Source organism: Lonchura striata, chromosome 12, assembly GCF_050655825.1.
Source record: "Lonchura striata isolate lonStrDom1 chromosome 12, ASM5065582v1, whole genome shotgun sequence".
Taxonomy (NCBI): Eukaryota; Metazoa; Chordata; class Aves; order Passeriformes; family Estrildidae; genus Lonchura; species Lonchura striata.
The window spans coordinates 16,881,138-16,908,700 of NC_140714.1; the positions used below are offsets into that span (position 1 = coordinate 16,881,138).

Genomic DNA, 27,563 nt, shown 5'->3' on the forward strand with positions numbered 1-27,563 from the left:
ATAAGCTTTCATCATCATCATCGACTTTGTTCCCATTTCCCTTTACCAATCATCTTGCACATACAAAATTCACAAATCTGTCTTTTTTGGGTAGCAAAGCTTATTAATACTTGACATACTGGTGTTCATCTCTCAAGTCATGCAAAGGCTCAGGAAAAAATCCAGTATTTCACTTATTCAAACTGATGCAAACTACATGTTAGCTAAGCAGAACTTTAACTTTTTGATTTTAACATAATTCTGTAATGTATTCTAACATTAAATTAGTGTATGTACAAAATGCTTCCAGGAAGTATGACTTGCAGCACCGCAGATCTGCAGTATATAAAAATATACCAGCCTGCTTAAGTAGTCTCAAGACATTTTTATAGAGCTTTCTCACATTTCTTGAATCCAAAAGTTTATAACCACGTGACCAGAATTTGAGACTTCTCCTCTGCAGATTACACAATGTCTCAAATTTACATTAGGCTGGCCTTTACTTGCTACAAGAAGACCCCCACAGGTCTTTTTCACTTGTTGATATTTGGGTTTGAAATTTTGGTTCAGTTTTGAGATCTACAGGTCACTGATTTTTTGCTTATTTTACATGGTTTCAGCTGTTACAAAAAGCTTCATCTGTTTGTCTCACACCTCATTGACTTTTTCTTCCTCTATTAGGAGCTGATTCACAGTGCAAACCTAGCAGCACATCAACAGCTCTGCCCAGCTTCCTGGGACTGCTCCATGAACGCCTTCCCCAGCCCCCACTCACCTCCCATCAGCACCTCTCACCTCCCGCTGCTTTCCAGCAACACTTCCTCCCTCTGCAAACACAATCTCTACTGCATGTCTCAGTCTGAATCCTGCTAGATGGTATTACTCTAACTATTCTTATTTTCACCTGTATTTTCACTATCTGCAGAACAACTAATCAATGTTAGTAAAACTTTTCCCACTACTTCAAATGTTTCAGCTCATATTTAATTCACTTCTGGCTACTTTTAGCCAAGTCATATTATCTGCTGGTAACATCTGCTTCTACCGGTTGTTTATTTCATCTAGGTTTGTTTTCTTTTTAAAGAAATTAATGTTTCCCATAGTCTCATTATTTTGGTTAATTTATTTGTAAAGAATTTTTGCAAGAAACAGCCTACTGGTTTACTTCACCCTCCTTCCCCAAGTTTCTCCTAGAGCAAATTTGTAACTTCAGCAATCTGATCTCTTCCAGATTATCAGTATTATTTTAATTACTCCCTATTGCCAAGCATGGGAAGGGACTTTGCTTTCATAAAAAAGGCCATCTGATCATTGTTCAAATACAAGTGTATTGAAGAATGTTTCACCCAGAGGAGTAAGCCTCTCCTTGTTCTAGTAATTTACCTTTCTCTACAGACAATCCCCTAGTCCTATCTTCTGACAATTGTACTCCTTGCTGAGTACCATGTTGGTACTTCCTGGGCCTTTGCAAAGCAATTCCCAAGAGTGACAATGTCTGCATTTCAGTCACTTAAGAGTTTCTATCCAATTCCCTCCCCCCAGTCTCTTCTTACCACTCCTGGACAATGGGCAGTGGAAAAAGCTTAAATATAGCCAATAGACTCCCAGGTCAAGCATGTAAGGATTTTCATCTCCTAGATAACCTAGTGTCCATCCTTCCCCTCAGCTAGCAAACCTGTAATTCCTGTTATCTACCAGTAAATTAATTCCAAGTATTCATATCCTTCACACTACAGGGCTGCACCTACTTTTACCTTCTTGGTTACTTAGGGTTAGAATTTCTACTTCTTCATAGCCATTAGTCACAGAGCTAAAAATGTAGAAGCCTGGGAAGGTGCAGAAGTTACCATATGTAACAAGCAAGGAATCTTACCATAGGCTTCTACGCAGGTGTAGGTATATGCAGATTTAAAACAGGAAACAGCACACAGCATACAGAATGTCACAGAGGCAAAACATGGAGTGAAGAAATAAAAAGCAGTTAATCTCTTAGTCTGTGTAAGTAGGTTTACCTTGTCTAACAATGACTACTTACCTGTGATGAATGACAAACTATCCATGATACAGACAAACACAAGCTTTAAGGGAATGGAGCTCACATGGATCAGGAGGTTCAGGTGGGGCTCTTTTGAGCAAATTCAGCTTTTGCCTATGAAATGTTTCCATTTCAATCTGTCTGCAGCTCATGATAATCAACCTGGCTCCAGTCATTGTCCTCTGAGGCATGTGCAAGCCACCATTCCACAGCTGGTATCTTCCTTAATGCTTGGGATAAAGGGGTTCTAAGTGACTTATTATATTGTCTGTGCTGCAGGGCTCAGAGGTAATATAAGGAGTACAGAACTGGGCATAATTTATCAATATGCTTCTTTTCCTTTCTCTCACTGATCTCATATTCTCACTTATAAAAATAAATTTCTTTAAGTCCATGACAAAGAACAATACTACATAAAGGAACTTAAGAATTTGGCATGTAAATTAACTCCCCTTCTATGGACAAGAATTTGCTCCTTTATTTTCTCAAGCCTCTGAGCGGCATTTCTCATCACAGCTGAGGGAGCTTTTATTTACTTTTATCCCAGCTACTGTGGGAATTCTATAAAGATGTGCTAGACAAGAGGAAGGATATCTTTGATTTATGTCACTGAATAGGCAGAATATGTTTTTATCTCTGCTGAAGCTGTTTTACTCCATAATACTAAGTCTGCCCTCCTGGAAACTCCAAATACTTATCTCTTTCCAAGAGCTTCATCTGTTTGCACTGCCTGAGAGCTACCAAAAATAGATTCTGAAACAACAGAACAGGCTAAAGCAGTCACAGTTATTTCCTACTATCTAAAAATGTGGTTAAAAATACAGGCACTATTCTTTTAAATATCAGTTTTGGAGGATGCCTGCTCAAAAGTTGTATCTGTTAAATAAAAAGGTCTTTGGCAGAAACCTCTCTTTACTCAGCCTTCCCAGCTGCAACGAAGCTCAAAGACTTCTATGAAGGTGCACAATAGACACATATTTATTATAATTTATTATATTTGTCTGAAAACACCCATTCACAGTTATTATTCTGGAAACCATTTTATCCCTGAGTAAGATCTGAAATCAAACTGTACCTTCAAATATTACAGGAACAGCTCCTAAAACAAACCCTTACTTTAGGGTCCCTGGTGACAAAAATCATTGTAGTCAGCTTATAGTGGCAAAGCACCACCATGGTGTGATGATTCCCAAATATTTGTGCCAATATGAATTAAGCTTTGTGAGGTCTTTCCCCAGCAAGTAAGTATTCACATGAAAAAAAAAAAACAACTATATTAATCAACAGCAATAAAGTACAGTGGAATTGCTGTTGGAATTACTGGTGCAGGCACACAGCAGGAGAATCCTAAAAGAAAAATTGGAAACTGGGATCACGTGGACATAGACATAGAAAGCTGAGGAAAACTCTCTCCACCCTGACTAAACCGTATGTTAGAACAGTGACTGTCTTTTGAGTCTTTATTGCCTTATCAACAAAGCTTATTTCCCATCACCTGGAATTTTCTAAATCAATGCAAAAAGACAAATTACACACCTACCATCAACCATTTGGATAGATAGCCCAGAAGCACTGCAGGATAATTAACAGTTCTTCAGGTCTGGCAAAAGAAGTAGAACACTTTATAGGACAGGGACAGCTAGGTGAAGCAATGTGCTACTGAAGCCATAAATCTCTCTGAACATGACAATAACTGAGGACACTACTTGAGCCTTTTACAGATGCAACATCACCCACACATACCACAGACAGAAACACAGACCTTAAACAACTAATATGGAAAGAAAAGCTAAAACAGGAAAGTAAAAATGGAAATCCTAAAACCCACTCAAAAGATCACTTCATCCAGACTTCAGTTTCACAGTTTTGAGTCCACTCTGTGTTCCCTTGGTTTCAGCTTTTCTGAGCACAGAATATTTATGAAGTCTCCTTTTCTAGCCCATGGCAGCTGCCATGTGCCATTTCCTCTGAAATTCCTCATCTGCCTCACTACAGAAGACAGTAGATTAACAAGGGAAATGGGATAGTAATCAGCAAGAAAGAGAAATAAGAATAAAGCAAGCTAACAACTAAAAGATGGCCCAAGATCTGTACTAGTAGCTCAGACACCCAACTTATTTTCACTAAATCTAACTGAAGGAGTATATCAGAACAGTGGCAAATGCAGGAGGAAAAAGAGAAAAAACTTGCAGCCAGACTGAAAAATAGGAAACCCTTACCTATTTCCCTTTATGCTGAACAGAGTTTTGCAAATACTTGTGAGTAAGGCTCCTGGTTATTGATGGACACATTTGGATATTCACCCAGTAGTGAAATAATTCACAAAACTCATGGAAGTTCAAAGCAGGAACACTGATATTTTTGGAGTAAAACACCCAACCAAAGAGCTTGCAAACAGACTCTTGTTAAGCATGTTACATCCTCACTTTCCCTCAGTGCATAGTAAGTACAGACCACAGAGCATCAACATTCATTAGCATTTGTTCTGTTTAACAAGGCTTGACAGCTCTGGCCATACCTAGGGAAACAGCCTCCCAGGGATCTCACTGGAAAGGCTGCTACAGCAGCAGGGAAGAGCCAGGCCACAGTGGTGCTGTCCTCAAGCATTCCAAACAAACCCACAAACATTCACTGCAGCAGTCCCATGCTCAAGCAACTGAGTCCCCCATGTCATTTAATTTGAGGGCAATTTATGTAGGAGATCAGTTGATCTTACAAGGCTGGTTTAGGAGTACCACAGATGTTTTGTTTGTTAAACTACAGAAGGAAAGATATCTGTAGACCAAATATCCTGCTAGATTAGTTTTACAGACTCTCAGTCTTTGCTTTTTGAAAAAGATGTTGTGGAGCCATCAGCTGACGTTTGTCAGAATTGACATTGTGAGGCATCAAAATTTAAAGTAAAAAAAAAAAAGGCAGGTATTTTTCCCCATATTTTTATCTCTTAGCACAAATTTTAAAGCCATTTCATTGTGCCTCACATGACTTCTGAGCAAGGCTTGCCTATCAGCCACCCAACTATTTGAATTCTCATTATTTTGTATTTTCTGTACTGAGTATTCATAATTTTGTATCTTCTGTACAGGCAAAAAAATGTACCCATGGACCCATGTAGGTTACATATAAAAACCCAAATATACATCAAGTCACAGTGTGAAGGGGTAGGGGTCAAACAGATTAGTTTCTGCTTCACAAACCTTGACCAAAAAAGACACCAGATTCATGTTGATCATATGCATTTCCTCTCCCCCCACCACTTCCATGAAAGATCAAGAAAGCATCCTCTTTCAGCCCAAAAGGGTTTAGGAGTATCTGTGAGAAGTTCCAACAAGTTTGAAATGTTATACCAAATTTTTCAAAAGCTAAATCACAGAAACTAACTAAGCAAATACACACTTACATATGTGTGAGGATATGCACACAAAAAAAACTCCTTCCAACAGGGAACCTCTCAACAGACAAGTGTACCAAAGAGATTCTGCCTTTATTCAGGAAAATCTCCATTCTAGCTCAATGTTCTATGTCTCTACAGAAACAAAAGGTGTATTTTATAAATCTAAGACAAAAATAAACCCAAAGAAAAAGCATAAAACATCTGTGGGACAAAGAGCAAGGGGCTTAGTTTATGTTTGGCTAGATATACATACCTTGAATCAAATTTGGGTTCAAAAGTGTTTTTATATTAAAACCAAATCTCTCCTACTAAAGAAACTTGGTTGTAACCATCTCTAAAAGTTGCTGTCCAGGAACCATGTCCAGACCCCAGAAATGGAGACCATAAAAAGCAGCAGTTATGCAATACCAACTAATCACTCTTAGCTTGCAAATCAATCCAGGAGCAGCTTTGTTTGAACACTCCATCAGCTTCACAGAAAAGCTTTTAGCACACTTAGATTCTGCCTGGGGCCACCTCTATTTGTAAGACAGAAAGTGTCCCCAGCAACATCTGATGGATGGCACATCACTTATCTCTGCTGGGTACCTGGTGTTACAGCCTGGAACCATTGACTTCCTTGCAAAAACACAAATCTCCCTTAAGTCAACACTTACCAGTCATTTTGCTAAGCAGTGCTCTGACAGCTCCTAGTTAATCATTGTACAGTGCAAAACCCATTTCTGCTACAAACTATTTTTGGAGATTTTATAAAGAAAATATGAATACTAAAATATAGTGAAAGTGAATGAAAACAGTAGAAGTGGAAATACAAATAGTAAATATTGCTCAGGGCAAGCACGGGATGGCTAGGATGTAGAAAGGAAGGAGAGAGCAATAATCTTTCCTCCCTCTTCATTGCTTCCCAAGAAATTCTGTTCTTCTAATCTATTAAATCTAGGGATAGAAACAGTGCCCAGTGATTTCAAAAGAATGTCAAGACTTCAACTGCAACCTTATAGTACACTTCATACCCAAAGCAGAACGACTGCTTTATCTTCAGAATTACAGGGAAATCATAACAACTACTCACTGCAAAGAAAGTTACTCTTTCCTGAGACCTGTTCTTCTGTCTCCTGAACTAAAGGAGTATAAGTTCTAACCTAGCAACAGGAAGATCAGAGATAGAAAGGGTAGCACAAATCCAGCTTTCCACACATCAGGAAAAAACTCAAAGTATCACCTTCTAGTATTCTTATGAAAAAGGTGAAGTCAGCTTTTCTCACAGGAGATACAAATGTATGATTTACTAGAACACAGACACCAAAGAGCAAAGAATAATACATTTTAAATCTTTAGGGAATTGAAGCATAAGGCTTTTGCCTGTCCAAAAAGAACCCCAAAACACCTGACACCCACAACGTTAAAAACTGATCCTGTTGAATTTTAATTCTCACTTTACTGTAGCAAGCATTCTGTGCTACTGTGTATTCTACCAGATGCACCCTGAGGAGCACTTACTGCAGTTCTGAGCTCTGTTGTAAAGTTGCCAGAGGTGAAACAGCTGATCAGAAAAGGAAAACCAACACATCCCAGTGCAAACCTACAGCCCTCTTCAAAATTCTTTAAACCTTTTGCTGTGTAGAAGTACTATGCACTTTCACTGCATTAGTCACAAGCTGTGTCTCTTTCAGAAATCAGTGATAAATTAGTCCAAATATGAGAATTAGAACTGAAAAAATGGAAAGCCTCAAGCACTACAGTCTATATTGGGGGTTGAAATTCTTAAAAAAAAAAAAGCAGAACAGAAAGCAAAGCTTCTGATCAAGGCTGAGTATTTAGGGAAATTAATGAATAATCTATTATTTAGTTTACAGTGTGTTAGTTTAGATTGTGTTAGTTTACAGTGCACAAAGTTACTGTTCACACAGGTTCTGCACCAGACAGTCTAGTTTTACACTGACAGTAAAGTGATCTATTTCATACTAGGTGAGGCCAAATGAGGCCTCTGTACTTTCTGGGTAGTAAATGAATACATGTAGAGGGCTAACAGCTACTCCAGAACACCCAGATCACTGTTATGTTTCTCACCTGATCTTCTTCTTCATCCTCCTCATCTTCTGCCAGCCGCTGCCGGCCCACTTCATAGAGCCTGCACACTGTGTCCATGTTCATGGCATCCATGCTGCCCTGGTTCTGCAGGGGAGATGCCCACATGGAAGTTAACCCCAGGAAATTAGCTCAGCGGTCATATTCAATGCTACATCTGATCTCAATCACAGCAACATTTCCAAAATCCTTCCCTCCCATTTGCCATTAGCACTAAAAATGAAGCCCTGTGGTTTCAAGACCTGCCATGTTCCATGAAATAACATTTCCAGTGACCCCTAATAAAGAAAATTTTCTTGGTCTCACAACCCTTGTTATCTCCAGCTTCAGTAATTAAACATGAAATCTGCCCTGCCACAAATTCTTGACTTGCTTTTGTGGTCTGTAGGGGTCAGTGATTCTGCAGGGATATCACAGAGAATAAAGCTGACAGGAGTTCACATTACTCACTACACAGGCATAATCAGGCTTCAACAAATTGTGTTCTGACAACATATTATAGAGCAAACAAGTGCATCCCTAACAAACCACAAGTTTAACTCAGTAATTTTTGTTTCAAATCCTTAGATTCTGGGATTTTGCTAGGAAGACAAGCATAAAAGGAACAGTAAGAGTGATTCACAGAAAGGCTCTGTGGGAAGTCCTCGAAAGATTGCATTTCCCAGTTATTTGGTACAATGCATATTTTAATTTGCAGTAATAGGAAATTCTTGATATAAATAAGAAAAAGCCACATTTTTCTTTATGCTTCTGAGAAAGAGAATCTCTGTACATTTTGAAGTGGGAAGAGTTTGAAGAAGAGAAGCAAATGTGTTTGGAAATGTAAGAAATAAAGAGGCAGCAAAACAAAACTGCAGGAAGTGCAGAAGAAAAAAATTAACAGCATCTTTAGCACCATCAAAACACCACCACTGCTTAGGACATGAATTTAACAGCAGGAACTCCATAAAAGAAACAACAAGCAGTGCATTCAAACCACAGCTACAGAGACCAGGGCTTATTTTAGCTGCATTACCTCAATGACAGCCAGATAGCAGTCCTTGCTGTCTGTGCACAAGTCAAAGATATTCCTCTTCACATCTATGGTAGCTGGAAAACATCACAGAACAAACTCAGTAGTTAACTGCAGGTTACTTAACACTCACTGAAAAAGAAGTGTCTAAAATCAAATAATACAGTCTTGGGACAAGAAAAGGCAGCTGAAGCTAGTGAAATGAATGTTTGTAGGTAATTCAACCTGTAATAAAAAATAAAAACGTTGGAGACCATTGTAAAAAACAGCCATGTAAGCTCTTAACCTGCTCTGCACAGTGCCTCCTCCCTCAATAATACATTTATTGGTTTCCCTAAGCACCATAAACATCACATCGTCCTTCAGAATAGGTGGCAACAAAGGGACTGAGTTGTGACCTACGCCTCCCTTCAACAGCAAAAGCCACATTTGCATATGTCCACAGAAGCAATTAGCTTAGCTCCATGAGCTAAAAAAAGGAGCCCCGTGTGAAACGAGAGCAATGCCATCCTGGCCAAGTGACCCACTGTCTCAGATTATGCCTTATTTGGAAAGAAGAGAGGAAATAAAGCCAGAACTGCTGAACAGGAGCAAGTAAGGCAGTCACACACTGAATAGGATATGATACTTAAAAATTATGTCATCCAGTCAGAACAGGATGTAGCAGGTTTTTTCTCATGTGTGCAAAGAGAGAACTGAATGTTACTATGCAAACTTTCAAAATACCTTCAAACCTCCAGACAAAGCCATTGGCTCCTCTCTTACTCTTACCTATAGGTTTATAATCAGTTGCATTAAATGTTCTGAAAGAAGAGCCGAAGGGACTTCTCATTCTCTCCTCCAGAAGGTCATCCTCATCATCTGCCTGCAACATAGCTGAACCAAGGAAAGCTTATTCCAAAAATCTGCCTTCCATTAGTCACTACCATTAATCAACTTCAGATCAAATGAGATTCTGGCATGAATTTTCTGTATCTTTAATAGCTTGGCAAGACCCATTTAATATCTACTCTTCCAGAGATGCCTTTATTGATACTACAGACAATCAAAACTTAATACAGAGGACAAAATTATTTTCTCAAGCATCACTGGATCTGCCACTATACAATAGGTTGCTTTTCAATCTCACAAATTAGTTGTGATATTGCTGATGTTACAGAAAACTGTCTTTGTCAGCAATACATATAGCATGAATATCCTGGAAAAAATCCAGTTCACATATGCCAGTAAGGCCTAGAGTTACAGAGTCTCTGAAGCTTCCCATTTCACTGAACAAGCATCTACTTATCTCACAAGAGGAGACCCAGGAGAGTTATGTAAGGGGAGAAGTCCTACCTCCATACATCACTGTGCCAGTATAGTTGAAGACCACACGACACTGATCCAGTGCAGGTACTGTGTGTAACAAATGGAAAGTTCGGAGGTCCCACTGAAAAAACACAGGCTAAGGAGCAATGAACAATTGAAACTTCTATTTCCTTTTCAGTGAAGTGGCAAAGAACTTGCTAACTGCATTCAAGAAACCTCATTGCCTCTGTCTTGCAAATATGATTAAAACAGAGGGGCACACTGGCTCTACAATTCCATTCCATGTGCTCAAATGAGAAAGCTCTTACTCAAAATGCCATTCCCAGACGTGAGAAGTGGCTGCAGTACCTTCAAGGCTGATCTTGTTAAGACATGGGAAGAGAGCTGATGTGCTGTGAAGTAAGTATTTTCTCCAGACTGCGTCAGAGGCAGAATCTAGATTTAAATTAGCTACCTAACAGTCCCTACTCTTCCTTGCTTCACAGACAGAAACTCTGTTACCACACATAACATGTAGCACAGAAGACCATTAATACAACTCTGCAAACAGCTACTTGTTTATCCATACCAGCTCTTGACTCCCAGTACCAGTTACCACAGTGGCCCAAAGGATACAATTTCAGTGTTGACTATGACCTCCAGCCCATTGGGATGGAAAACACCACTGATAGTCATGTTGAATTTGTCAAACTTGTGGATGGCTTGTGCTGATCTGACATCCCAGAGGACACCATCATTTAGGACAAGGTCGTCAGTGGGGTTAAAGGTGGCACAGTTCTTCTTGTAGTTGTTGGCAAGATCTGGGTTAAACAGAGTCAATAGCTTGTTGCCAGTCTGAATATCATAGATCTTTTAGATTAAAAAGAAAAAGAAAGATTAGTCACAATTTGTAATATACCTGTGCCTAAAATCTTCCCGTTCCCCTTCCTTGACTGTTTACAGAATCACCCTCTTCTCCATTTAATTTTCCCATTTTATGTGACAGCATTCCATAAATAACCTTTCCTACCAAGCCCTTTAATAGTTTTTCACAGCTGGAATCAAGCCTCACAAGAAGTTTTGGCCAGTGTTTGGCTTACTGCAGGTTCACTGACATTTCACTACAATCGGGATGAGTTCCAAATAAAATAACCTCACTATGAGGACTGGACTGGGAATCTGCAATCACAAGGTACCACTTAGCCAGAAACTATTTCAGAAATGGAACTGAGCAGATGGTATTTACAAACATTAAAACTCCAAAGCACACAGCGAGGGGAAAAAAGCCATAAACTATAGAAAACTAGTTAAAATTCCTGGCATTTACACAGAAAGGCAAATTTGAGCTTTGGCACAATAAACTTTTGGAATATAAAAAGGGCTTTAAACTAGTACAAAGGGTTTGTGATCATATCCTCAGATAAATCTGATCTGTAACATCCTTCAGAGCCCAACTCTTGTTCAAACTTACAGAGGAAGATATTCTCTAGAACTGGAAAACAAATCCATTTACCAGATAAACAAAGTTCCAGCTAAATCCAAGCTAAAAACTGGACAGGAATTGAGAGTTTACTTAAACAAATCAGTGTAACAAGTGAAATTATAAATAATTTGAGTAAGTTATATTTAATGGAAAATTTTTATGCAAATTCTCTTTTAAGAGAGATGAGGCCTATAACAAATGCAAAATAGTACTGCAAAGCAGCAGCAAGTCTCTGAAGCCTTGTCTGTCCACCTTGCAGGAATTCATGCAAAGCACTACAACAATACTCTCTGAAGATACAATGGTAAAGTTAAATTACCCAAAAGTAATCTGCAAATTTGTGGGGGGCAAAAGGAGAACATTTCTAATAGGTCATTTCCCACAGCTGTTGACTGAGCTACTGTTTACAATGGAACTCTATTATTATTACTAAAGAGCAAGGCTAAGAAAGCAACTTCAGAGCTAAAAAAATCCTGCATGATCTCTCAAATGAATACAACAAAGCAGACTCTAAAATTGCTCAGGATACCTGCCCAGAGGCAACACACTGCTTGTTATGGTCAACTTTATATCCTCAGGAATAGGGAGAAGTTACTTGACACTTTCAAAGCTTTCCTCTGGAACTCATCAGTTACACAGAGCATCAAAGCACTCACATCAATTAACAGCCATCCTATGGAGAATTATATTTATGCCAGAGCTTTCCTGGTACTTACATGTGCAATGTCTCCCTTTGTGCCAATGACCCGGTCCTGAGAGTGCTTGCTGAACTCCACATAGTGGTCATCAGGGAAGGAATGCCTGCAGATACAGTCAGTAAAGAAATCAAGGAATTGCAGTTTCTACATGACCCAAGCAACCCCAACAGCTCCAGCACAGGTTTCAAAAATGGAGAAAAAAATGTAGAAAACCCCCTCCTTTAGCACTGACCACATCATACTGCAGTAGCAAATTCAGACCTGAATCAACAGAGCCTGCCACAAATAGAACACTTTGGAGAAATCAGCAGTGGATTGTGGACATTGAAATGTGCAGCCTGAGGGAGCTCAACCTTTCCTCTGAAGAAAAGCCCCTCGCTGATGCCATGCAGGTCACACCAAAACTGTTGTTTACAACTAAAGCAGACAACAATCAAACCTTTTAAAATTAAGAGTTTTCCACTCACTTTTTAATGGGAAGGAACAATTGTAAATACTGCAATAGATTTTAAAGAGCTTGCAGTCCAGGTCTGACAATTTCACCATGAAAACCACCATGCTAGTCGAACTCTGAACTGGCTACAGAAAGATCACCAAGGTAATTTACAAACATGAGACTAAAAATACAAACATGTTTCTTTGCCTTCAAGAGTAACAGTGATCTATCTTGCATGAAACAGGATTTCAGGTAGAATTTAGCTCAAATGTGCTCTGTACCAAAAAAAATATGGAAATTACCAACATAAGAAAGGGATCACATTTTATTTTTCACAAGAGACATTTTGAGATCTGTGCTATTCTGTTTTAGAATTTATTCCTGTATCAAATGGTTCTTCCAACTGCAGCACACTCCACAGCAGAATGAGAGTGTACCTACTTCATATCAAAGACAGACTTCATTCCCCACAATGCAGACAGAGGTTGGCTCCATGTAGCAGATGTCAGCAATAAAGATCCATCCTGAATTTCCAGATTGGCATAGAGGAAAGGAAAAGAACATCAGGAAAAACAGGTTATCATTTTACCTGTACACTTTTAACTTACAAGATAAATTTAGAAACTGTAGAGCAGATGCTTTTGTGCTTAATACTACTCCCATAAAGCTAAAATCTAAGTATCTAGTACTAATATCCAAGTATATAATAAAGAGCCCAAAGTAGACAAACTTTACAAGTAACAACAGGAACAATCTATGATGTCAACAGCAGATAAGATCAGGATAATCCATGGCTGCATTCTGATACCCTGTGAGGGGAGTCTATTCTGCTTGTATCTTCTCTTTCTTCCTAGAATCATCTCCTGAAAGGTTTCCTTCTCCAGTAAAGATATATAAACTCTGATATTTTATCTTTCACATAAATAAATGTGTAATAGTCAGTTTAAGCAATTTTCCACTTCCAGACATATATATTAATTTCTTAAGAAGGCACACAGCTACTATGTATCTTCTTTATTATCTTGGGAAGAAGAAACCCTAAATGTAGAACTCACAAGAGTGACAACATGCAACTATTGTAAGTACTCCAACAACAGGCACTGCAGGCCACCAGTAGGTGCATTTCAGATGTACAAATCCAGAGGAGCCCAAAGCATCCCAGGGCTCAGGCAGTGAGAACTGCCAAAGATCAGACAGGTCTGTGGTTCCTTACCCTGGATGGCTCAAGGTGCGTGATGGCAGAGTTATGGCAGTTGTAACTGGCCTCTTCCTGTCCACTGAACACGTTGTAGAGTTTCAACTGCCCCGTGCAAGTACCCAGCATTAAGAATCGCTCTCTTGCAGAAAATGCACAACAGGTAAAGCCACTCTCATCCTCATTTGCTTCCCTGAACACAGAAATTGGACGGAACCTAGAGAAGGCAAAAATACATGGGTAACCCAATGGAGAGAAGCAAAACTGAAATGTTGTGATATTAAATCCAGCCCTTAAAGATTGGTACAAGTTACAACTTTCTTCTAGAGTAAGCCAGGTGTCAGTTTGAAGACTAGTGCTTGTGCATTACAACAGTGTTTGCAATCTTCCAGTGTTTGTTTTCCACTATGTGGTACTTCTGTTAAAGCACATCATTAAGCTGAAGCACTTGGACTCCATCTTCAAAGCTGGATTGATGGAAAACTTGTAATGTCAACACCTCGGTAAGTACAGAGAGCTAGCAAAAAAAATTCCTAACAGTTCTGAAACACATAGCACAAGAAGATGTCACATGAGCTAAACAACACCCTGGCATCATAACTTCCCACAGTGACACTGCTTTCACTGTAAAGATGCTCTCATGAATGTGTCACCTTTGTTTTCAGAAACTTTACATCACCTTCCAGTTTTACCTCAGGAAAGGCCACTGGTGGTGCTGATGATTCAGTTGCAAGAGCAAAGTATATATTTCACTGTCCTGCATCTGTCAGCCAACCATCCTCAAGACTATGTTACACTCTCATATAATTGGTGCTGCATACTCACCTTCCATTTGAAAACGAAGAGCTACCAGCTTCATTAGACAATGTTGCTACTGAAAAGAAAGTGTGCTTTGCATACTAAGGGTTGGCACTAAGAACAAGACAAACAGAACAACTACTACAAATGCCTTTCAAGGCTCTTTCATGTCACTGTGAATGAAAACTCTGCAAGGATACTCCACTGTGGGACTGCACAGCCTGAGTCCAGGTAAGGCTCTTTGGCACACGATAAATCCTGAGAGAGATCACAACATAGTTTTCTTCCTTACCTGCTGAATATAAGGTGTCTATCAAAGCAGCCACCATCCACCCCTCCGTACTTCGGAAAGGCCGCCCTGCGGGTCAGCCGTGAGGTAAAGTTAGTGGGCGCCTGGCGCCTCTGTTTTGGCTCAGGACACTGGTGGGGAGTAAAGAGAGAGAAAGGGGGACAGGTGGCAACAGGGTTCTTGCAGCGGGCATGCTGCTCCCTAAGGTACTCTGTGATTATACTGTCCAGCGTGGGTGGGGAAGGAAGGTGTCTGTCCAGCTGCTTTTTGATAGCTGGGCTCTGGCTGTAGGCGCCATGGTCCGATTTTTGTCGCAACACTCTGATTTTCCTGCCGTTGCAGGGAGACGGCCTCTCCCTGACAAAGCTAATCCTGCCAATCAGAGGAGAGTTGCTGGCATAAGAAGGGCCTGGAAGGGCAGGTGGACCTTGGGATGCAGACGGTCTTGCCTGAGCGTGGACAGAGGTGGCAGTGGAACCTACAGCAGTGTGGCTACTCAAACGGGCCGAGATGCCGTTAGCTATACGAGGAGTGCGAGGCAGAGTCACCGGAGAGGCAGCGGCTGCAACAGGGGTGAAGGCAGAAGAGTGGGATGCTGCAGTCATGGGCAGGTCAGCCTCTTTCGTAAGAACAGACGCCGTTTCCCCGAGGCCCTTAGAGATGAGATGGTTCCGAATCAGCAGCAGCAGCTCCTTCTCAGGAAAAGTGATCCTCGACTGGGCCACCACATCAGCCTTCTGCAGCCGCGCCAGCGAGACGTCTGTGCCGATGAGCAGGGGCTTCCCCGAGACGCGCTCGATGAGCTCGGCAGCGTACTTACAGAACTTCACGTGCTCGCTGCGCTTGTCCTGCAGCACCGGCTCCTTCATCAGCTGCTGGATCTGGCAGCTGCTGAACAGGGGCAGCTTGCTGATGATCTGCCGGACGGTGCTGCTGCGCGACAGCCCCACCAGGGCTTTGCAGGCCAGAGCCCGGATCTGATCCGCGTCGGTGATCGGCATCTTCACAGACAGCAACGACAGCAGCACCTTGATGCCATTGTTGGACTGCACCACATTCCACATCTTGGCTAACGTGTGCTCACTGCTCTTGGGGGCCTGAGGAAGCTTTCGACGAGGAGTCCCAGAGATGAATTTCCCGATGCTGGAGATCCGGTTATCTGGGCCACACACACAGTTGATGATGATCTGAAGAGCTGATTTCTGAATCTCAGCATCATGGATGAAAAACTCACCCTCAGCAACCCCAAGGATGATACTAATACCTAGTAAGGGAAAGAAACAGCTTCTTTATTACTCTAAAACGTATCTTACACAAGTTGATCAGACAAGTAATGGAATCTTCCAACAAATCTGAAGAAAATAGGTACTTCCCTTAATTCCAGAAATTCCTGAAGTTCTGCTAACTAGTCTAAGACATTCTTCTACCTCCCTAGCAAAATATTTTCCTGCCCTGCTGGTCCTCTACCTCATCATCAGTAGGTAATGTCACACAATCTCTTAGATTGATCAAGCACAGTCCAGGAGTAAAAAATCTAAAGTATCTGGACAGAGCAAAATGTACAGACATGCTCTGATTACTGCCGCATGAAGCAACTCTCTTGTATAAACACGAACAAAATAAAAACTAAGGGAAGGAAGGGGATTAAGTCATTGAGGACAAAATAATCATATCAACTTCCAAAAAGAATCAGGTAAAAAAGAAACTTTAGGGAAACTTTTTTTCCCCACAAAATTCCTGTTAGTTTCACGTCTCCTTCAGAATATCAAAACCCTCACAGAATTGGTGTTTGCCTAGAGGTGTTTTGTACAAAAGGAATTGTCTTTTGCCTATATCCAGTATTCTGCCTGCCTTTATTTTTATTTTCTCACAAAGAAAATTGAGGCTCCAGTTGAAGTAGAAGCCTTGGATCCGATCCAGGCACATCTCACTCATTTACATGCTGAACCTGGAGGTAACCAGTTAGAGCATAAGTCACATCAATAATTGTTCCTCTTCCTTACTCTCAAATGCCATATCCTCAGGAGACCTAAATTTCCGAGAAACTGAGGAAGCCTAATAGTCCCATTATAAAAGTATATTTGCCTCCACCTGTATTTAATGAGCTCTTGAAAACAAGTGCAAGAGAAAGACATGCCTCTAAATTTGTAACTTAACCACAGTGCTAATCATGACACGATTTTAACCACAGTGCGCTCTCCCATCTATTTGCATCCTTGACAGTAACTCTGAGTACATGAATTATTTTAACCCTTGTCTCACTATAGGTGAGGAACAGGCAGCCAAAACCCATGTAGCAGAAGACAACTGATAAATGTGCAAGTCATTAGGGCCATATTCTGCTTACCCACAGTGGAAACAGTAGATCCAGCTTCATCTAACACATCCACAGGTTCTGCCAGTTGCAACTGGATTTTAGGTACTACAGTCAAGATGGCCAGTACATCCAAAGCATATCGTACTGTGTCATTCCTGGAAGACAGCAACAGAAGAACTCTTTGAAATTGCATGTACAGAGTCATTTTAATAGCATAAAATAGTATTCCATTTACTCTACTCTAAGATATTGACATAAACCAGTCACATCTGCTGCATTTGATGGTGCCTTTTGATTTTAGAATGAAAAGGGCTGTTCTCCACAGAAGGTAGGGCTCACATGCACACCACTGCCTGCAGTCTGCCAACATTTATCTTACACAGCTCACAGGCTCCTAAAAACACAGTAATTCTGTATTTATAAAAATAAGAATGTTAGCACTTACTAATGAAACCATTCTAAATTAAGCTGCTAAATTTAATCTAACTCCACATCTTAGCTGGGAAACACTGCTGTCCAAAATACTCTGTCACCAGTTAACTGGGAAGTAAGTTTTTCTGAAGTCAAGGGAAACTATTAGCAGTAAACCAGACAACTCTAATAGCCAAAAAGACACCAACTTAGGCTCTAGCTCAAGAAAGATGCGGGAGTGTGGAAGGTGAAAAGGGATGTTCAGCAAGAGGTGAGAGAGCAGAAAAATGAAAAAAATATGAGATTTTTAACCTGGTTGGAAAAGTAGGAGTTAATGCAGATTAGGTTAGCAATTAGGAAACAGCTGCAGAAGGAAAGAAACAACACAAGATACTCAGGCAGGAGAGTGCAACCTAGGAGTGGGAGGGAGACAGGGAACTTCAGAAGCAAAACGGATTTCAAAGACTTTCCATTTAAGTTAGGCAAGGAGCTCCTGTAGGCAGCAGAAATAAGGAGGAAGTCCTGGACCACCTCATTCCAGGATTAAGATATGTCTTAATTTCACCCTCTTCCTGGAGCATTTTCTAGCCTTTCTCTTAAAAAAAGGTAAACAAATATTAAGACAGATAGAAAGAGGCACAGAACTGTGATGAAGCTTTTCTGAGAAATCAGTGCCATACTAATCAAAGGCCTGAGGCATTTTGGCTCTTCAGAAATTTCTTGACATCCTTCTCTCTACCTTAAAATTTTAGTCCTGCTTTCCCCAGAGTTAGCTTTGATAATCACTGTGTTGCCACAGCACAGGCCCTAACAGCACTAACCAGCATGTGCCTGTTTTAAACACTATCAGGGTAGAAAATCTGGAAATGTAATGTCCTGCCCAAGAGTCACAAGTGCCGCACTCAAATACAGCACTACACAAACAGCTCACCTTGCATAGTACGTCTTCCAGTTGCAGGCAATGGAAATGAGCTGAAGCATGAGCTGGACACAAGACAGCTTGAGAAAAACCTCTGCTGGCTCCCAGTAAAGCTGTGCTGGACCATACTCAATCAGGAACTCCATCATCTCCACAATCTGCTCATGAGTATAGGAGCAGGCCTGCAGGGTCCAAGGGACACCATTAGATCACAAGGGTTACAAATTTGCACATCAAATCCCTCACTGCTGGGATTTGACTGAAAACTGCATCTATAAGATCAGACTACTCTGTGTCTTGAAGATTAAGTATTTACTTCTAGGTTTATTCCCCAGTTATAAAAGAACATAGCAACTGTCACTATAATACACAATAAGCTTAAGGATAATATCCTTAAAGTTTCTTTACAGTCTCAAAAAGCTAGAGCAAATTTAAGAAGTTATATTAAATTAAAATTCTACTCTGCTTTTAAGCTACTAATCTAGTAGTTACTACCCCCACCACTCAATACACATCTATGCTAAAATACTAAAAAGGTTGCTGAAAATATTCAATTACAGTTTCTAAGTTTTTACTACAAAGGATACTGAATAAAAAAGATTCCTAACAAGTTTGCCTTTCAGTATTTTTAATTATGTGAGAAAGCAACATTTTATGTACGTTTTTAGTTACTGAAAATAAGCGATTTCTGCAGAAACAAAAACTCCCTTATTTTCTTACTTCAGTTCCTCCAGAAAATCATAATAAATTAAATCAGAAACCACAGGTGAATGTACTTTCTCAAAACCAGCAGCCCTAAAATCTAGTTTAATTAAAGCCTAACAAACAAACAAACCCAACACAAATCAACAAAACCAGCTTTGCAGGGAGGAATCGGGAAAAAAATAATCATAACCAAGACTATGGATTATTATCTATCTGGATCCCACGGTAATTTCTAAAAACAGTCATGTTCAAAAGACATTTCAGTTATCATTATTAAATTAAACTTATTTCTGAGTTTTTCAGCATTATATACCTCCATATACATACAAATTTTGTCCTTTCAGAGATTCACAGCATAGAAAACCTCACAAATATCAAAAACAACATGCCTTTGAGTTTTTGAGAGATGGAAAGGGCACAGCACATGAGCAAGAGGTTTAATCAAATGTAATTGAGAAAAACCTCAACGGCTCCTCTGTATTTTCCTATTACAGTGCCATTCCACACAACAGGAAAAAAGTACAGATGAAACACTTGCAGCCTGCCTAGTTATTATCCTGGCTTCAAAGGGTACTTACCCATGTCTACAGCTTGGATTCAACTGAGAAATGCAACAACCATGTGAAAAGCCTGCAATGTGCCCCTCACCTTGTAGGGGGGCTGTGGATGCACCAGGATGCCGCCCTCAGTGCGCTGCAGTGATTGCTTCACCTGCTCCAGTTTGATGGCAAGGTGAGCCTCGAAGTACCGGCGCAGCGCCATGCAGGTGTGCTTCCCCGTCTGGCGACTGGCAAAGATCTCATCATCGCTCAGGAGGGCTCCTTGGTCTTCCAGGTTTAAGATCTCCAGAGTGCTTATCTTCAGAAAGAAGTTGGGTGTGGGAGAAAAAGTTCCATCAGCTCAGTCTTCAGGAAAAAAGCATCTACAACTCTCAGCCACTCTTGTACCAAACCCTAACACTGCCTTTTCTGTGCAGGACATAGAAGCACACTGAAAGCTGACAAAGGCTGTCTAAACAGAAAAGGGTGTCTGTGTGTGTTAACAGCCAAAATTGAACCATGCCCTCTCCTTCAGTATCTATGAAGACAGAAATTACAGAATCACAGAATGAACTAGGTTGGAAAAGACCTTTGAGATCATCAAGTCCAACCTATGACCTAACACTTCCTCATCAACTAAAGCATGGCACTGAGTGCCACATCCAGTTTTTCTTAAACATGCCCAGGGACGGTGACTCCAACCCCTTCCTAGGCAGACAGTTCCAGTGCCCAATCACTCTTTCAATGAATTTTTTTTCTGACATCCAACCTAAATGTCCCCTGGCACAGCTTAAGACTGTGTCCTCTTGTTCTGTCAGTCATTGTCTGGGAGATGAGACCAACCCCCACCTGACTAGGTAGTTGTAGAGAGTGATAAGGTCACCCCTGAGCCTCCTTTTTTCCAGGTTAAAGAAGTTACATTAGTGTAGGTCTGGAGGCAGTGTTGTGCTGAGTACTATTAGGCATAATATGGCACCATGTGCTTGCACCCTGCAGCACTATTGTCCCTGAGTTACACACAGCCCAAGCTGCAGGAGTGCACAGCAACACCCTGCAGACATTGCAGCTTTTCTACTTGAACAGTGTCTTGAACTTGTGCCCAGAAGGTACCATAGCTCCTGCAGCACACACACAGCCATTCCTCTTCATGGAACAAAGCTGCATTTACCCACATCTAACAGCACACATGTCTATGTGGAGTGGTAAGAAACATCTGGACTATCACTAAGCCACCACTGTTTGAGTAAGTATTACTTAACCCAGGAGTTGCACAAAAAAGCTCCCAAAGGGTATAAAGCCTCTAGACAATAATCATCATAATAAAAGTAATAAAGATAAAAGGATGCATGTGAATGCTTCTCAGAAAATTCAACCCACCTCTCCATCTCTTGGGAACTGAGGAGGAAAAACCCCAAATAAAACCAAAGAACAAAACTCTACACAGTTGCATTTATAACGTGCCAAACCTGCCACTAAACCCCTGTTCCCTACTTAAAGCCACAGCCCTTACCAGGTTAACCAGACGTCGCAGCCCATCGTGCCTATCAAAGAGCTCCAGGACAGCACGGAAAGAGAAGCAAATGGAGAAGAACATGGTGGCATGGCAGCAGCCTGAGGCGTGGGAGCACTCCATCAGCCACAGGGTGTAGTTCACTACATCTGAAAGCACATTATGGGGGTGCATGCACACCTAGAAAGTAAAAAAACACTCCTGAGGAGGACTTCAAACAGATTTCTTAAGAGATTTGGTCCAAGAAGAATGAAGACTCTTTGAGAGGACAAGTATTAGCTATTCCCAGCTTGACTTGGGACATCTGAGACATGAAATAAGAAGTCCCATTTCCAGACCAGTAAGAATAGCTGCTGACTAATAAAGACTAAAAAAGAATATGATTTGGCAATGTAGGACTAAAAATTGGTCCACTCCCAGAGCAAAGCACAATGAATACAGCAGCCTTAGTGTAGTATAATTCCAGATTCCTTCTCCATACCACTTTTACATATCCAAAGAATGCTTCACTAGAGGTAGTCAAGTTTCCATTGAAGAAACACAAATTCTACTCAGTAAAACCAAATACCATATGCAATGCTGGGGTACTAGCAAACTCTGGCAGCACTGAAGCCTAGGGGAATCACAAGGATTGTCCAAATGCAAGACTAAAGCCTGTCTTCTCTGGAAGCAGACAACTGAGCTGGTCTTTTTCTGCTCTCAGGCCATGCCTCTGAGATGTACAGACCATGTGCTCAGAGCTGCACTCTTCCATTTGCCTATTTACTTCTACTGAGGAGGAACTGGGAACCCTCTGTCAGGGTCAGTGACAAGTGGACCTGAAGTGCTGGCACCAGGGGCTGTGTGCCAAGTTGGCAGAGTTTTCCATCTCTCCTCTGCTGGTGTTGGATATACTCAAAGAATACAGTGCTACCAGCTTCAGACCTACCAGCATGGACTACTTGACAAGGGACTGTACCCTGAAGCTGGCTTCCTCTGAAATCCAAAATGTACCACAGAGACCTGCTCTACCTGGTGTCTGAACATATTTGGGATAACATCTGGCACCATGCATGGAGAAAAACAATCTCAGGTGTAGTAGTCCATTGGAACAGACAGGAAAAGAAAGGCAAATGAGAATGAAGGAGGTTTTTGTTGTGATTTTTTGAGGGAAAGAGGGAAGAATAGAATGAACAGGGTGATTAAAGTATTAAGACAATGCTGACAAGGTCTTCTCTTAATTCCCTAGAAACTGAAATCCACATCCTTGAAACAAAACACTGTTATTCAAATATACACCTTGAAACAATACACTATTATTCATATACCTCCTAATGCCTCTGCATATAGCAATCAATCATCCATATCAATTTGCTTTTAAGCTTAGAAGATGGTTATTCACTGTTTGAACACAGCTAGAAACACTGAGAAATTATGGGAATCACTGCAGTTACAGTACAAGAACAACCCTTACCCTCTCCATAGCATCTTGATTGTATGACAAGTAATACAAACACATGGACACTCCTGTTGCTGCCATGGAAGGACGAGGAATCTCCAGCAACTTCTGCACTCCTCCATGAGCAACAAACTCTGTAGCAAACTTGTTGTGCAGCAGCAATGATGCCAAATGCTAAGGAATCATAAAAGCAGATTAGACTAGGATTCTTCAAACTGTCATCAATTCCATCCCCATCCCATAGAAAAACAGAGAGTAGAAAAAGCAACTGCTCTGTGCTTTGTGTACCTCACTTCCTCTTCCCATTACATGTAATCCAGAATGTAGTATTTATCTCAATAACAAAACCAAAAGAGACACTACCAGACTTTTTTTTTTTTTTACACATCTTGCAAAAGAAATACAAGAAAAACAGAGCAACTCAGAAATTATCCAACAGGCCACCTTAAGGTCTTTCTATTGGCTTCAAATTCACTCACTTTCTATTATCACTACTAAAGATTTAAATTTCCATTCATATTTTGATTATGACATATTGCTGACAAAAGGAATTTTACAAAATTAGCTATAAAGGTAATTAAAGGGAAGCCTGCAACTGCACTGAAGTGTACTGCACACTGCTTTTCTGTATTACCTACATCCTAAGATGATGTAAGAGCCACTGTAAACCCCACTCTACTCCCAACTGAAGTAATCTACAGCTACTGTAGGAACACTGTTCCTTCAAAATAAATTCTCAAATGACAAAGATACAGAGAGGAAGACTCTGGAGGATCAGCGGCAGAGAAGTTATTGTGAAAGAGGGAAAGAATGCACAGGAAAGTTTAACTTCTGCTGCACGGCAGGTTTGGCTTGAATAAGGTTATTTTGTGTGGCTTTTTACCTCGGGGAGGTAACCTTAAAGACTACTCACACAAAACTAGTTTTTAAACCACTGACTTCAGAGATGTCATACTGGGGCTTCTGGGAGTAAGATGTTTATGCTCCCTCACAAGTGTTCTTTGAGATGGCAGGCAGTGGAATAACTCAGGAATGCCATCTAAGGGCAGCAGGAACACAATAATTTGACAGAAAAAGGAATTTTATCATCTTTAAATAGGTAGATGAAAGGTGAACTTAATGGCCCTTCCTGCACAATTAAGATATTTTTATTCCCTCCTTCCTTTCCTGTTTTTTCATTTTTAGTGCTTGACACTTCAAAAACCAAAACTGCAAGACATTCAACTTGAGTGAAAGCCATTTCCAATCCCAGGGAATGCTGCAAGACATCAGCCTAAAGAAGATGAGCACTTGCCTTTGACACATAGCAAGCATATACTCCATGTTTTTACAATGTTTATGGTATATTTTATATATTATGAAATTAATTTACCTTAAGGGCTTCAAAAGTGAGGAGCACATCGCTGGTTCGCTTCAAGTCAATGTAGTACATCATCAGCTCCCTTGACCCCAGTTGCATAAAGATGGGTAGCAGCTGAGAAGATAAAAATGGGACACTAGCTGAATGTTTCATGGGAATTACAAGGTCTTTTTTGGTTTATACTCTCTCAAACCCCCAGTTTTCCCCTATAAGCAGATACCTGTTATGAGAGGTCAGAGGTAACCAGTTCCATCCATAGGAAGCAATAAAGGTTAACAGACCTCTTGTAATACATCTGCTGACTGCAGCAAGGTGCATGGCAGCTGCCACACGGAAGTCTTAAGACTCTCTTCCAAGTGCGGCTATGGAAGTCCACACAGATACCACCCTGGAGAGAGGCTCCACCTTCCATCTGTGCAAAGACAACTACCCAACAACTGAACAGAAAAAACAGGAGAGCAGGGCAACAGACCAAAACCCTTTGCATCATTCTTTGTAACACCTTCATGCTAGTAATTCCTATTTTTATAGCCTATTATTGCTGGCATATGAAACAATCCAGTCTGCATGCAGGTTGTTAGGGGGTAATGGTTTCATTGGCTCTCACAGAAACAAAGCACACATGTGCACACACATAACATCTGCCACAAGGCAAAACTGTGTTGCTTTGTTCTGTTACTAATTAAGGTAAACCACAAACAAACAATTAAAAAAAAAAACAAAAGAAAGGAAACACTCTTTGGTAAATCTGACACAGTCACATTATTCTGTCCATTGAAGTACTCTCAGTTATCAAAAAGCATCTGCATAACAGGCCCTGCCACTTCTCCTCAGAACTACTACAGAGGTTACACAAACCACTTCATTTAGAATTTCAAGTTGATTATTTCCTCAGACTTTTACTTGCAGGATTCCATTATATCCACCATCGGAAACAGGAAAAATGTCTGCATTTCAAACAAAGCTTCCAAGCGCTAAATTTAGTGGGAACATGGGACAAAATTCCCAGCCATGCTCAACTAGCAGACCACATATCTGCTAGGTTCAGGTTTGAGTATTACCCACAAAGTAATATTTAAACTAATGACTTCATCAGTTTTGAAGTCATCAACAACTCAGGAAAAGTTACCAGTCTTAATCATGACAGGAAATATCAGAGCGTGATATAACAGTTCTGCCAATTTTCCCCCACAGTTCCACTCAGCTTTGTACAGAGAATTAGAACAGAGTGCTTCCTCCCACCTTCATATGCTCACCTCTTGGTACTCCCCCAAGGGAGTCAGGTACTGAAGAATCAGCCTCTGCTCTATGGCAGGAGTCAAGGGGTAAAGTGTGTAATTAGTGCCAATGACCCACGGGGACATTTCTGACCAGCTGCTGTTGGACAGCTCAACAAATATCCTCTCCGGTTCTGAGGTGGAGAAGCCCAGCTTTTGCTTGGCCTTCCGAAAGCCATCTCTTTCATGCTGCTTCCCTGATCTGCTTTTTCTCAGTCCCCCATCCTCTAGCTTTGTAGCAGAGTTTACTCTGCTACTCGTCTTATGACTTGAATCAAGATGAAAGGAGATCTCCATATCACCAGAAACTTCTTGCTCTCCATCTACTGTCATCTCCCCATAATCCATATCCACAGCCTCCTCATCGAGGGGCAGCAGAGGATCTGATGGCACTTTCCGAGGACTGGGGCGCTTGTTTTCCTGTTTTGTGGTCATTTCGGTGACCTGCAACTCTCGCAGCCGACGAAGCACCAGAGCCACCTGTTTCAGAAAAGCAGCACTCATGAGAATACACCCCTTGCTTTCATCATGCAACTCTCCTCAGCCATATTTTTTATCATCATATAACCCCTCCATAGCATACAGTGCTGAGTATGCTGTGGTGTACATTTGCCCAGAGAATAACTTCAAAGTGACTGAGAGAACTCAAATCCATTTTGCTACAGCAATTCTCTAAAATATCAGCACCATGTCTCTCATGTGAGAAGGAAGTGGCTGGAAAGCCATTAGGAGCAGATGAGCTATAGTGGTGCTAACAGAACCACATACCAGTTTGCAGCATCCTTCCACCATCTCTGCCCAGCCTGAAATAAAGGCAGCATTCCCTTTGGAAGCAGCAGCTTTGGTAAATTGCAGTTCCACAAAACCAAGGGTCATGCTTTTACTTTTAATGTTTAGAAGAGAAGTCACAGCTGTCTCCATGTTGACTTACCTTTCATTTTAAAACTATCTGGTGGGCAAATCACAATGTGCAATAGTTACATTTGTAAAGCTTCTGAAAGTTCTTCTTTAAGGGAAGTTTGAATATGAGCCTCATTAAAAAGTAAAGTATTTGACTTCTTAGGTTTCCATTGGCATTTTGAATACAACTGCTGTTAACAGAATAATCAGGCTGCATGTTCCAACTCAGACAGGAAAGGATGGAAACCATGACTCTTACAGATAGTACTACAATGACTAAGACTCATATATTAACCCGTGAATGTGAGCTCCCCATAAATAAAAATTATAAAGAGGTAACTGTACTCCACAAAGGGAAAGTGATTGAGAGATCATTACCAGTTGGGAGTTCTCATCCCTGTAATTTGCAGCAATGTCCTGGTTTTCCATAGCTCCTCCCAACAGTCCTGTTGCATACGTTCTTAGTGGCTGATCAGCCTCTCGTGCCCACTTAAAGAGATTTTCAACTATGCCTTCCTAGAAGGGAGAAAACAAGAAACCAGTTCTAACAGTTACATTTCATCTTGAACTTCTCAGTCCCAGTGAAAGCATCTGCTGGGAAGAATTCTCTCTTATTACAATAATGATCAGTCTGGATTTCCTACCAAGCATGTAATGAATAAAAATAACAGGAGACAAACAAACAAAAGAAGTCTAAATCTTTAAGCTGCATGAAACTATGCCCAGGCATCAGATAACTGGATTTGCACACCTGCAAAAAGTGGCCAGTTAAAGTACTTCCTAGGAAGCAGCAAAACACTACAGGTATGAATTAGTCCAAATGAACAAGCCCAAAGTTCTGGCCAGTTTCACTAATAAAAATCTCCAGCAATTTAGCAAATTTCAAATAAGCTGTGTTGAACTTATATCAAATAAAATGAAATTTGGCTAAATTCATAACAGACAATTAGAAAGACAGCGGTTTAGAATGAAAGATCAATTTGCTTCCTCTAAATTGCCACTGGGTTCAGAAACATCAACAATTACCATGACAGACATCTTGCACAGAATTTGAATTACAGGTACAATACAATAGAAGATCAGTGAAAAGTAATAATGAAGAGACACATTTTAACAGGAACTCTCAGCTTACAGATTTTTAGAGTTGCCTGTTATATACTTAAAGACAATTGCATTATTATTTCAATGCACTTATGTAATTTAAAAAAAAAAGTCTAACTGATGAGCTGTGAAATCCCTTCGTCACTAGAGGGCCCCTTTGTGACAAGGACAGCACCCTCTTCCCTAAGCCTCCTACGTACAGGAGCCCTAATGCCGGAACAGAGCTCTGGATATTCTCAAGTCAAAAGGAAAAAAGTCCCTCAGCGCAAAACTTAATTTCATTTCAGTTTACAGAAAGCTTTGGTCTCTGGAAATAGCTATATTCTCCTCAAATTGGGAAATATTTTTGGTTTTGTTTTTTGATCAAGGCTTCCCAGCCTCAGCTTCTGGAC

General features: G+C 40.7%; 1 protein-coding gene across 3 annotated transcripts in view; it reads right to left on the reverse strand.

Moving 5' to 3' along the window:
• DCAF1 (DDB1 and CUL4 associated factor 1) overlaps positions 1–27,563 on the reverse strand; it is a 46,611-nt gene that overhangs the window by 7,127 nt on the left and 11,921 nt on the right. For 2 of the 3 annotated variants that reach the window (XM_021529161.3, XM_085590139.1), the window contains exons 6-22: positions 26,449–26,586; positions 25,150–25,650; positions 23,906–24,007; positions 22,549–22,707; positions 21,096–21,275; positions 19,695–19,904; positions 18,354–18,523; positions 17,042–17,166; positions 14,698–15,958; positions 13,626–13,824; positions 12,854–12,936; positions 11,995–12,079; positions 10,432–10,665; positions 9,844–9,937; positions 9,280–9,384; positions 8,512–8,585; positions 7,479–7,583 (exon numbers count right to left, since the gene is read on the reverse strand). In XM_021529161.3, the coding sequence (XP_021384836.1) occupies positions 7,479–7,583; positions 8,512–8,585; positions 9,280–9,384; positions 9,844–9,937; positions 10,432–10,665; positions 11,995–12,079; positions 12,854–12,936; positions 13,626–13,824; positions 14,698–15,958; positions 17,042–17,166; positions 18,354–18,523; positions 19,695–19,904; positions 21,096–21,275; positions 22,549–22,707; positions 23,906–24,007; positions 25,150–25,650; positions 26,449–26,586 (3,825 nt within the window). Of the gene's footprint in view, positions 1–1,852; positions 3,615–7,478; positions 7,584–8,511; positions 8,586–9,279; positions 9,385–9,843; positions 9,938–10,431; positions 10,666–11,994; positions 12,080–12,853; positions 12,937–13,625; positions 13,825–14,697; positions 15,959–17,041; positions 17,167–18,353; positions 18,524–19,694; positions 19,905–21,095; positions 21,276–22,548; positions 22,708–23,905; positions 24,008–25,149; positions 25,651–26,448; positions 26,587–27,563 lie in introns of all 3 variants that reach the window. The other variant, XR_014958074.1, reaches the window with a different exon arrangement.